The 11770-nt window shown below is 43.7% G+C and overlaps 1 protein-coding gene across 1 annotated transcript; it reads right to left on the bottom strand.

Annotated features, from left to right (window-relative positions):
- Nucleotides 1-8172: 8172 nt before the first annotated feature.
- foxd7 (forkhead box D7) lies at nt 8173-9147 on the bottom strand (the record flags this gene model as incomplete). The annotated part of the gene is made up of 1 exon (XM_083896138.1): nt 8173-9147. One exon carries the CDS (start codon nt 9145-9147, stop codon nt 8173-8175), a length of 975 nt encoding a protein of 324 aa, XP_083752264.1.
- Between the last annotated feature and the right edge of the window lie 2623 nt (nt 9148-11770).

Here is an 11770-nt window from a genome sequence, read left to right as displayed (position 1 = left end):
TCAAATCCATTTCCAAGTTGTAATATGGCCACTGCAGACGTTATTGAGGGGAGACATTCAAATGTTATGAGGAGAGCGAGGGAGAAAGAAAGTGCAGACAGAGGGAGAGAGAGTGAGTGAGAGCGAGGGAGGTTTCCATCTATTAACTGGCTGCTTTTCAAACATCTCCGGCTCTTCATGGCCGATGCCTGGTGTGGAAGGCAGACCACTTTGTCTTCTTAAGAGATCAGTGGGAAGCGGGGCGGCCCACAGTCAGGTTGGGGTTACTGACTCTCATTAGGCCGTACACCGACCGCCAGGCCTTGGACTCTTTACTGTATGACCCCCGTCTGCCACGTCCCGGGCCAGATGTTAATTGTACTTCCTGCTCCACTTATGATTAAACGACGGCGAGTTTCGGCGTTTTTTTTCTTTGTTTGTGCGGCTAATGGCTCTCATTTAGCGCAATAAGTGGTTTAGGAGGCTGCTGTGGGTGACATCACACTCCTGCTGGCTTTCATCTAGGGCCCCCGTAAAAAAGGGGCGATCGCCTCTCTTTGGAGTCCGTAAAAGTACCTGCAGTGGATACCACCAGAGGCGCAGTTTGTGAACAGGCAAGGCAGGCAACTGCTTGGGGCCCCGAGCTGATAGGGGGCCCTCCGACACTTGGAGCCTGAGGGCTGTTTTTACTGAAATGTGCAGTGACCAGACGCCTCCCCGTCCCCCTTAAACAACAATGAGCGATTTGCAATGACATCTCAGTAGGAAACCTCCCTAAAGGGGCCCCACCTCACTTTAACCTGTGTGAAGTTATCGTTCTGCAAGTTGGAAAATGAAGAGGATTATTTACAGTGTAATGCATATCTTTTTTTACTCAGTTTATATATGTTTTTTTCAGTCATTTACAATATTTTATTGTTCTATATATTTATATTGTTTTATAATGTGGGTTCTTTGCAGTGTAATGTATTTTTTTTTAACTAAGTTTATATTGTTCTATAAAAGCTATTTAAAGTATTTTATTATTCTTTACATTTATATTTTCACATACTTTTTAATTACAAGGTTTATATATTATCGAACTATACGTACATATTTTGAACTCATACATTTTTCATTGGTGACAGATTATTTATAACATAATGGTGATGAACACTGGTTGGAAGGGCCCCCTGGGAATTTTTGCTTAGGGCCCCTACAGACTCTAGAATCGCCCCTGGATGACACACACTGATGCAGCAGTGCCAAGCAACCACGTGGGCAGGGTGAGGGCACGAGGTCGCCAGCTGGGAAACCCTGGGACACCAGGAAGACAACGGGTGGTGCGTACAGTTTGGCTGTTTCACAAGCGTGTTTGGCGGGAACAGATGTGGTGCAGCAGAGGATCTATCTGCTATAAAACCTTAAATGCAAGAGTGGATTTTCTTAAGATGCCTAATGGAGCAGTGCATTAGCGACCAGACTTTTCCTGGCGTAAATGAGCTCAGCGCAGTTTCAGAGCTGCTGTTTGGTTGCCGAAGCTGCGGTGCAAGACTTTTGGTGTCTGTTTCATCTTCACGAGTTAGAAATGATGATGTCACATATACGCGACCGTTCAAAAGTTTGGGGTCACATATACAATTTGTGTGTGTTTTCCCATTGAAAGTCACACTTTTAGTCATCAAAAGAGTTGCAAAATGAATAGAAAATATAGTCAAGACTAGATGATAAATAATATAATTGCACAAGGGTTTTCAAGGGTTTTCTAATCATCCAATAGTCTTCTAACGCAATTAGCAAACAGAATGTACCATTAGAACACTGGAAATGGGCCTCTATACACCTATGTACATATTCCATTGAAAACCAGACGTTTGCAGCTAAAATAGTCGTTCACCACATTAACAATGTATAGAGTGTATTTCTGATTCATTTAATGTTATATTAAATGAAAAAAAAAATAGTTTTTCCTTCAAAAATAAGAACATTTCTAAGTGACTCCGTCCAGCAATACTATCAGACCTGACAGAGGAAGCATTTGTGTGTATACACCAGCAGTGCCGAAAAACAGTTTTTTTGTGCAGTAGAATTCACTCCTGAATTTTTTTTGTTGCCGCTTCTTCTTCTGTATTTGTACCCGTCTCACTTTACTCGCGCAGTGTTGTACACCTATGTACATACAGTCGTTTACCACATTAACAATGTATAGAGTGTATTTCGGATTCATTTAATGTTATATTCATTGAAAAAAAAGTGTTTTTCCTTCAAAAATAAGGACATTTCTAAGTGAGCCCAAACGTTTGAAATCCCCCTGTAACTTGACTGAGGGAGCGTTTGCGTGTATACACCAGCAGGGCAGGGAGGAGCATTTATGCCGTCAAAACACAGAGAGAACATTGTGTGAACTCGTTTGACAGTCGGAACGCGGAAAAAAAAAGTTGCACGTCGTTTTTCGGGTTTATTTGGAAACCATTAAGTCAAAAAACCTTCGCGTTGAGCAAGAACCTCAAAGTAGAAACTCTTCTGGTTCAAGCGTGATCAGATCATTTACTTTGCACTGTTTGCTTTCAGTTACTGGTGTTTATTTCTTTTTCCCCCTTTAGACCTTTTTGGTTTTTTCCTTTCTCCATCTTTTCATCTTGATTTTATTGTCCCCCCCCCCCCAGCTGCAGATCTCCCACCCCACTCTGAGCGCGTGGCTGAGGTGTGAGATCATTCTCCTTCTGGGTGGCTTTCCTGCTATATGTCACTGTCATCTGTTGGCACTGAGGCTCGAGGGGGGGTCCCCGTTTTTCCAAAAAAACACACCACACTCTGCCTCAACACCACCCTGAGCATAATAAATTCTTGGGCACGAGACTGGGAGAGGGGTGCACCAGTGTGGAGCAGTGTGGGGCTTGGCAGGGCAACACATAGACCGGTGAGAAAGAGAGAGGGAAAGTGGGGTGTGTGTGTCTGTCTATGTGTGTGTGTGAGGGGTGGAAGATTTATAATTGAATAACTCCCTGAAGCAGGGCAGCGGGGATTGGCCCTGCCAGGAAAAGCAAACGCCGAGGAGCGAGCGAGGCCTGTGGAAGTCAGCCATTAAAGTTAGAGACGAGAGAGAGAAAACCTCAGCTGTGATCCGTGATCGGCAGAAAAGGTGCAATATTTACCAACGATCACTAAAACAAAAACAACAACAACACAACACCGTCGAGAGCGTTCACAGTCAACAAAGTCAGATTCAGTTGCAGATTTAACGCACAGAGACGAGCACAAGTGATGCTATTGTTTTTGGGTTTGAAAATATGACTTCCTGTCAGTGTTGGTGAGCGACTTTCACTGCACTGTTGTTAACACCCAGAAATAAATAGCGACGCACGAACAACAGATCGTAACCACACTACCGTTTTGGTTTTTAGTGCGTAATGACTGGTAATAAGGGACTAGCGCTGGCGCTACGTCGTCGCAGTTTTAGGGTTTTTGAATTTCTGAAACAACACGTTCTTTTATTGCGTTTAAATGGTAAACGCTGGGTTAAAACTGACACACAAACACCACAAGATAATACACGGTTTTCATCCAGTAATAAAACACACACACATCCACTCTTGTTCTTTCTCTCCCCCACCTCTCCTCTGTCCCCCATTTTTCCCTTTCACCCCAACCGGTCGAGGCAGATCTGCTGCACATCTTTGAGTCCGGGTCTGTCAGAGATGTCTGACGGTGGATACCGTTCCAGAGGGGGAACGGTATCCCCCTGCTACTCATTATCAAAACATTGTTTTAACAACGGACGTTCTTCTTCTTCTTCTACGGTTCAATGTACGCAACCGGATGTGCCCGGACTAGTGCCCGGAGCAGGACGATCTGCTGTTCCGGAGAACCGATGTTTATGTAACCGGACCGGGTTTTTTCAGAGATCTCGCTGAGCCCGTGATTACAATAAAACACAGCGTTCTCATTAATGGCTGAACTGTTTGTTTTGAACCTTCAGGGCTTCGTAAACAAGGTAATGACGCAGATACACATTAAAAAACAGCGTTAATTGGAACTTCCGGTCTAGGTCCGCTTTAAAAGGGAGTTTATTTCTCTCCACTGATGCCTAGAGTGCTTGCTCATTGTGTGAATTGTTGGGTTTCTCTGCTCTGCGGCAAGAAGACCCTGGGTTTAAACCCCGGTTGGAACAACTTCGAGACCCAGTTGGAACAAGGGCCTTTCTGCAAGGAGTTTGCATGTGTGGTACATGCGTGGGTTGTCTCCGGGTTCTCCGGCTTCTCCGGCTTCCTCCCACAGTTCGGAAAACATGCAACGAATGTATGTATGAATGATCGTGGTGGTCAGAGGGGCCGTTTGGCGCACTTTGGCAGCCACGCTCCAGAGCAGCTGTGGCCACATGTAGCTTACCACCACCAGTGAGAATGTGTTAATTAATAATGGGTAAATTTGTAAAGCGCTTTGGGTGTCTAGAAAAGTGCTCTAGAAATGTAATCAATAATAATAATAAAGTATGTACAGTGCCTTGGGATGGTGTATGTTGTGCTATGGTTCTATACAAATACAATTGAATTGACACATAAGGATTAATCCACTGTCTGTAAATTCATCCCATTCACAGTTGTTTGAACCCCGTAATTTAACAGCAATGTAAAAAAACACCCCTGACACTGAGTAACATTAACCTAAAGGTTTCATCTTTGCCGTATCCACTCTTTAACCTGTGTGTGATTTGTAGGCTGCCTTTAAAGTTAGAAGAAAAAAAAAAGAAAAAGAAAAAAGGAAAAACACGAGGAGGCTATAATGCAAGGAAAATATTTGAGAGGGGGGAATTTATTCCAAATTATGCATTACAAATTGTGCATGTCAAATTCCCCTTGGAAAAGCACCGGTATGTTGTTTTTTCTGCCTCGACTGAAGTTTGCAGGGGTTCTCCCAGAATGCACCGCTCTTCCGCTTTCTTTTTGGAACGAGCTGAGAGTGGTGGTGGTGGAGGCGGCGAGGCGGGATCCTCCGCTGATGAGTTTGTCTTGCCCTGTTTGCTTTGGCGTTTGTGCAGAAGGGAAAAGCAAAGCGTGGCAGAGCGGGCACAGTTCGGCACGAGCGGAGCGGCTCGCGACCCAGAGGACGACTCACTTTTTCCCCCCAAGAGAGAGAAGCACGGAGAGAGACGTGAGTTATGATAGCGCACGATACCACGTGGAAGTGAGCAAAAAACACTGACAGGTGGTCAGAGAAAGTGTGGCCTCCGCCTAATAAGACACTCTCACATGTGACACATTTAGTTTCAGGCGTCAGGACAAATAAAAAAAAAACACTTTTGAATCTCGCTGCTAATCATTAAAAAAAAGGAGCCTTTCCACTCGTAATATAAGCGAAGATTTAATAAACTGTGTCACGCTCAATGACGCACAAAGGAAATAGGAAAGTAAAAAAAAAGAAAAAAGAAGTGCACTGGCAACTTTTACCTCTATAAGGATGGAAACCTGATGTGCACCAACACACACACACACAACTATTCTTGTCAGGACACTGCATTGACTCATGTGGACAAAACATTATCTCTAACCCTAACCATGACCATGTCCAACCCTCACGTTAACCTCTACTCTTTAGCCCCCGAACGTGGACAAAAAGGAGCGTCTGCCTCATTGGGACCAGGTTTTTCAGGCCCAGGGTTGAGGATCGCTGGTCCTAGAGAGGTAACACAAATAAGAATCTACTCACACACACACACACACACACACACACACACACAATCCTGGAGTGTCTGACTTGCTTATTTTATCAGGTGCACCAGCTCTCCCAGCCTCCTCGCAGAGACGACCCTGACTTCTCCCCCCTTCCCTCCACCTTCTCTTTGGCTTCCCACTGGCAGAGAAGGCTCATTATAATGAAGAAAGGTTCACACACACACACACACACACACACACACTCACACACACACACACCTGATCACGATGTCCAACCAACCATAATAAACTGCAATAAAAACTCACCATCACGGACACGAGAGAGTGTGTTTGTGCGTAAAGGTGCGTCATGATTGATGACCTCTTAGATCAGTGTCCTGCAGCACTTAACTTTGAGAGGGTTCTGTTCCTGCAGCTCTTCTCTTCTCAGGGACTAGGGAGCAAAATCTGTGCAGTATATAATCTAATCTAATAACATGTAATATGGAAACACTGTGTTGTGCGTGTGATATTCTGAATCCCCCCCTTTAAACCGCACTGTTCAAGATTACGGCACAAAATATTAAGACACTTTGAAGAGACAAAAAACCCTCAAAACAGATTCTATTAAGGAATGGGCCAGTTTGTAATATTTCCTGAATGGAGCAGAGAGGCTCAATGAGCAAAGTGTGCAAAGTCTTCTCTAAGCAGCAGCAGCAGCAGCAGCAGCAGCAGCAGCAGCAGCAGCAGCTCCTCGCCATCAGGTAACAATCTCTTTATTTGTTTCAGTCCCTCACATGGGTGCCAAAGTCTTCTGAAGGACCGAGGGAGCGTGCGGTGCGATCCATCAGCCCCGTCCAAGAGCTTCAGCATGGTAATCCATCTAAACCAGACTCAGAATAGAATCAAATAAATACTTCCATGCTCTGGAAACCTAGAATTATTTTACTACTGTCATTCTCACTGTAAAGCATGCGCTGCCTTCACTTAAGTGGAACAGAAAGGAAAAATAAATCTGATCATGTGAATTAGTGGCGTGAGGAGGGATGAGAGGGGAGTTAGGGGAGAGGAGAGGAGGTTTGCATCTTAATCAATGAGCAAAAAGACTGACTTGTTTGTTTTGGTCATAGATTATGGTGTAGATTTAATCAGTTTAATTAGTTTGATTAGGTTTGTTCAGAAAATTAACCTGTTACAAGTGAGACAGTGAAATGTTTTTCCTTCCCCTGTTATTTAACAAGAGGAAATCATTTTCATGCTTGTGATTTATTATTATAATCATTATTATTATTATTTAACTTAAAAAGAACATATAATTAACAAAAATGGCAACTATTTCCTAAATCAACCAGGTCTACTATATTTATCAAATCTATTTGGGAAGTTATCTCATCATTTAATGCCAAGTTGAGATGTTTATTTGGCAAAAATAGATATTTTTTTCCCCAATTTCCTCAGAAATAATGATAATAATAACAATAATAATGTAGAAGAAGACAAATATTATGCAACAGAATACTCATTTGTATATGTTGAATATATTATCTATATTGAATTTATTCAATAACTCTGTGTGTGTATGGAGTCATAGGCATGTATTGTTTTCACACACACTCACGCTCACGCACACACACACGTTCATCACTTGGTGATGAATTTAATAATCTCGAGGTTTTCACATTGACTTTGATTTGACTTTGACGCACGCGCACATCCACTGCTTTAATTTGTTGTTTCGGTCATAAAAATAAAACTGATTAAATTAAAGTAGATTTTATTTCAGTTCAGGCCATTTCCTGCGTTTTCTCTAATTATTTTCCATTAGTCCATGTAATGGAGAAATAAATAAATAAATAAATAAACAAGAAAATATTGAATTGGAATATATATTTAGGTGTTTTTAATGTAAGAAATATTATTAACTGGTTTTCTCAATTTTTGAATGAGATTAAGTTTGTTTTCATTATTTTGAGAAGAACATCTTTATCCTCTCTTTGGACAATTCCTCATTTATTTATTTAAAAAAAAGCAAATATTATCCACTTTTTTTGGTGACGAAAACATATTTTTAAATAATGTGATTTTTTTTTTTTAATTTCACTATTATGGCTTCATATAAGAAACAGAATTTGACATTTGACAAAAACACTCAACAAAGCTTCTAAACACAATATAAAAAAGTTTAAGTTTTAAACCTGAACTTTGTTTTGTTTTCCATAAACGAAATAACAGATTTACAAAGAGAAAATACAATTAACGCGAGGTTTAAATATTCACTTTTATTTCTTTTCCAGATAAAAGTATAGGAAACTCGTCATTTAAATATTTCAACAAAAACAAGATAATTCAATTCAAATAATAGAAAAAAAATTGCTCTTTTGTTTGGAGACATGGAGAGAGTTCGTGTCCTTATCTACAACATTCTTTCAAAACAGATGCGTCCTCTCCACAGATGGAGAAACTGACGTAGAGTTCCTGCTTCATTTGTCTCTGTTTTACCTGAGAAAAAAACAACAACACAACGAGTTCAAAGTTCCGCCACAGTTTGAAAACTCACACTCGTTTACTCGTTAGCGGCTGCGTTGATGTGTTTGAGCAGGTCCAGGGTTCCGCGCTGAGTCTGTAGTTTCTGATACTCCTGGTGCAAAGAGAGAAAGTGAGGAGCGGCCGCCGGGTGGAAGAGCGCAGGAGAGGAGGCGTACGCAGCGCCGGGGCTCAGCGGCGAGGAGTAAGCTGCGCACTGAGCCGGGGAGAACGCGTCCATTCCCGGCTGCGACTGGAGGAACGCTTTGGCTGTGAGCGCGCTGCGGGAGAAGAAGTTGGAGAGCGCCGGCAGGATGCTGCTGACAGGTGGGATGGTGGCGGGGCCGCACGGCGACGGCGCGTGATGGTGGTGGTGATGGAGGTACGGGTAAATGTCCAGACTGGGCAGCTGCAGAGTCGCGGTGCCGAGCCCGTAGGCTCCGCCGTGCGGGAACCCGTGCAGTCCGCTGGGCTCCAGGTGCTGCTCCTTGAGCGGGTCGAAGCGAAAGTGCTGCCGCTTGAAGCGCTTCCTCCGCCGCAGGAAACTCCCGTTCTCGAACATGTCCGAGGAGTTAGGGTCCAGGGTCCAGTAGTTCCCCTTCCCGGGGTTCCCGGGCTCTCGGGGCATCTTCACGAAACAGTCATTGAGCGACAGATTGTGTCTGATTGAGTTCTGCCACGCGGGGAACTTCTCCCGGTAATAAGCGAAGCGTTGGCTGATGAAGTCGCAGATCTCGCTGAGGGTGAGTCGTTTCTTTGGACTCTGCAGGATGGCCATGGTGATCAGAGCGATGTACGAGTACGGAGGCTTCACTGATGTGGGACCTTTGGTTTTAGCGGCGGGACCACCGGGACTGTAGGTGTCTTTACTCTGGCTGCCGGGAGTCTCCGTGCCGCGCTCCTCACTCTGCGAGGACTCATCCGAGGTTAAAGGTAGTTCCTCTCCGCTGTCTTTGAGTCCTTCCCCCACTACGTCGATAACAATATCCTCCATGATTTCCGAACCCAATGTCATAGTAAGAGTTTTGTGCCGCGAGTGAAGCCAAACACCACCTGCCAACAGGTGGGGAGAGTGACAGCGCTTCTTCTTCTTCTTCTTTAGAAAACAGAGCAAGCTTTTACGCACGGATCATCTCCATTCACAAAAACCCACAAAGGTTAAAAAACAAAAACAGGAAAATCCAAGCGCACTCCTTCTCTTACTGCTCAGGGGAAGAGAATCCGCAAACTAAAAGACATCAGTGCTGATATCCTTCTGCTTCGGTGCCTTAAAAAAAGAAGCGCAGGCTGTGCGTAAAGCGTGCGTCCTCGGAGGTGTCCAGCATCATCTGTAATCTCCGCTGCTTTCCTGCGGGTCGGGTGGATGTGATGTCACGCTGAGGCACGAGGAAAGGAATCCTGACCAATGGAGAGGACGCAAATGGTACCAACAAGGCCGATATACCAGCCTCCCTGCACTCTCATCATCATCATCATCATCATCAGGAGCAGCAGCATCAGTGCCAAGTGGACGCGGACTTTATAAAATCCATTTAAAAACACGTGGAAAACAAAAGAAGAACTTTTCTGAGAGGAAATAAATAAACTTTCCTTCAGAGTTGTTTTTCAAACGTTGGTTTTTGACAATCTAAATTTAAAAATAGGATAAAGATGGGGATTATTTAAAGTCAGATTATAATAAATTACAACAACGTGGTCCACATCATTTACGAAGGCTGCTCTTAAGATATAACTACAGCTAACTTTATATATTTTACATGTAAAGAGCAGAATGTTTAGGATTAAAGGAATAAATAAATCCTGCACATGATTTTAAAGAAATGTGAATACAAAAATAAGAAATAAATGACACTGCATTTATTTTTATAGAGGAAATCGTGCGTAAAAGGAACAAACTAAAGGCTTGGTTCTAAATTTGCGTCAAGATGTTTTGATTTTACATTTTAAATAATCTGAAACTCTTTGGGGACATGAGATTACTGTCCTGAATTTAAACATTGAGTGGGGGGGAAATCCTCAAAATCACTCCTCTATATATATACGTGAGGCAGGGATTTAAACTCTAATCCCTATGGAAGACTCCCCCCGTAGCACTTTACGCGCGCACACACACACAGTCACTTGACGCACAATTACACGTTTTCAGGCTTCTACAGCAGCGGATAAAAAGTGGAATGAGATGATTTTGTTGCTGCTGCGAAAATAATAATTTGTCGCCTCTGTAAGCTGCGCTGCACGAGGCTAAAAATGTTCTGAGGCAGAGACTGAAGAAGAAGAAGAAGAAGAAGAAGAAGAAAAAGCCATTTGTGCTCTCAGTTTTCCCTGACAAACATATTGATAAATATCACCATGTGTGAAATGGAGAAAGGAATAATATTTAATATACACAACCTGCGAGTTTGTGAGGCAGAAACTCTGTCTCTGTTCCTCATTCTGAGCCGAGGCCCCAATCAAAAGTCCGTCATGCGCAAACAACACCGTGGGATTATCTTCTTAAATAATGTGCGACTGAGAGCAGCGCGGTAATATCGGGATGAAAGTCGTAGATTTTCACTTCACGCAGACATAAAAGAGGACGGAGGAGTGGAGGGCGCTTTTGGTATTGTTGGGAGGCCTCTGGTTGTTTGTGTTTAATGATGGAGCCCTTTGTTGGGGATTCCCACATTTCCTGCCTCTAATCGTATTGATACCCCAGGGGCAGAGGAGGGGGACTGGGTCCGGACTGGGTGGGCTATATACGGTACCAGCAAAGCTGCAGATGATTTCCCAAATTCATCACGCATGTCCTCAGATTGAAAACAGGCCCGTACGCGTTGTGTGGTTTCAATAAGGCCAATGAGCAGGAGCGTCAAATCACTCCAAAAGCTCAAGGTATATATATACATATATATATATATGTGTGTGTGTGTGTGTGTGTGTGTGTGTGTGTGTGTGTGTGTGTGTGGCAGCGAGGCTCCATCCTCTGACACCACAGAGAGACACGTGTTGGAGACGCGTCTGGGGACAAACAGCTCTCCAGGCGCAAATGACGAAGGACACGGAGAGACAGGGAGATGGTGAAGGCCACCGGAATCACTGACACCCCCCCCCCCCACCACACACACACACGCACGCACACACACGCTGAAAGAGAGCGGGAGACACACACGCTGAAAGAGAGCGGGAGACGCACACGCGCAGCTGGAACTGAACGTTTCCCGATGTTAAAGTTTGCAGAAATGCATGGGCTCCAATTTTTTTTTTTTTTTAATTCCCAGTGCCATTTTATTCTAGGACCTCCCGTGACATAAAAGCTACATGCAACATATAAGACTCTCAGTCTAAGGTGTTTTTTATTCATCATCTGAAAGAAGAAAAAAAAAAGGAAAAACAACCCAGGCGTGACGTGGAATCCTCCAAGTCCCCCCCCCCCACCCCTCTCCCTTTTTATTTAATCCAAAAGAAGATTACGCACACATTTTATCAATAACAAAAGCTGCTATCTAACAAAAACGACCATTGTACAGATCTGATTTGTTGTGTGTGTAGTGGGAGGCTGAGCAGCCACCACGGGCTTGGTCTAATAACATCATCTGGCAGGAACTAAACAGGCCTGGGGGATCTCAGTGGATCACTGTGGATAAATGAACTTACATCCG

The sequence above is a fragment of the Microchirus variegatus genome (genome assembly GCF_963457635.1).
Source record: "Microchirus variegatus genome assembly, chromosome: 10".
In the NCBI taxonomy this organism is placed as follows: Eukaryota; Metazoa; Chordata; class Actinopteri; order Pleuronectiformes; family Soleidae; genus Microchirus; species Microchirus variegatus.
This window is presented reverse-complemented; position numbering and strand designations above follow the sequence as displayed.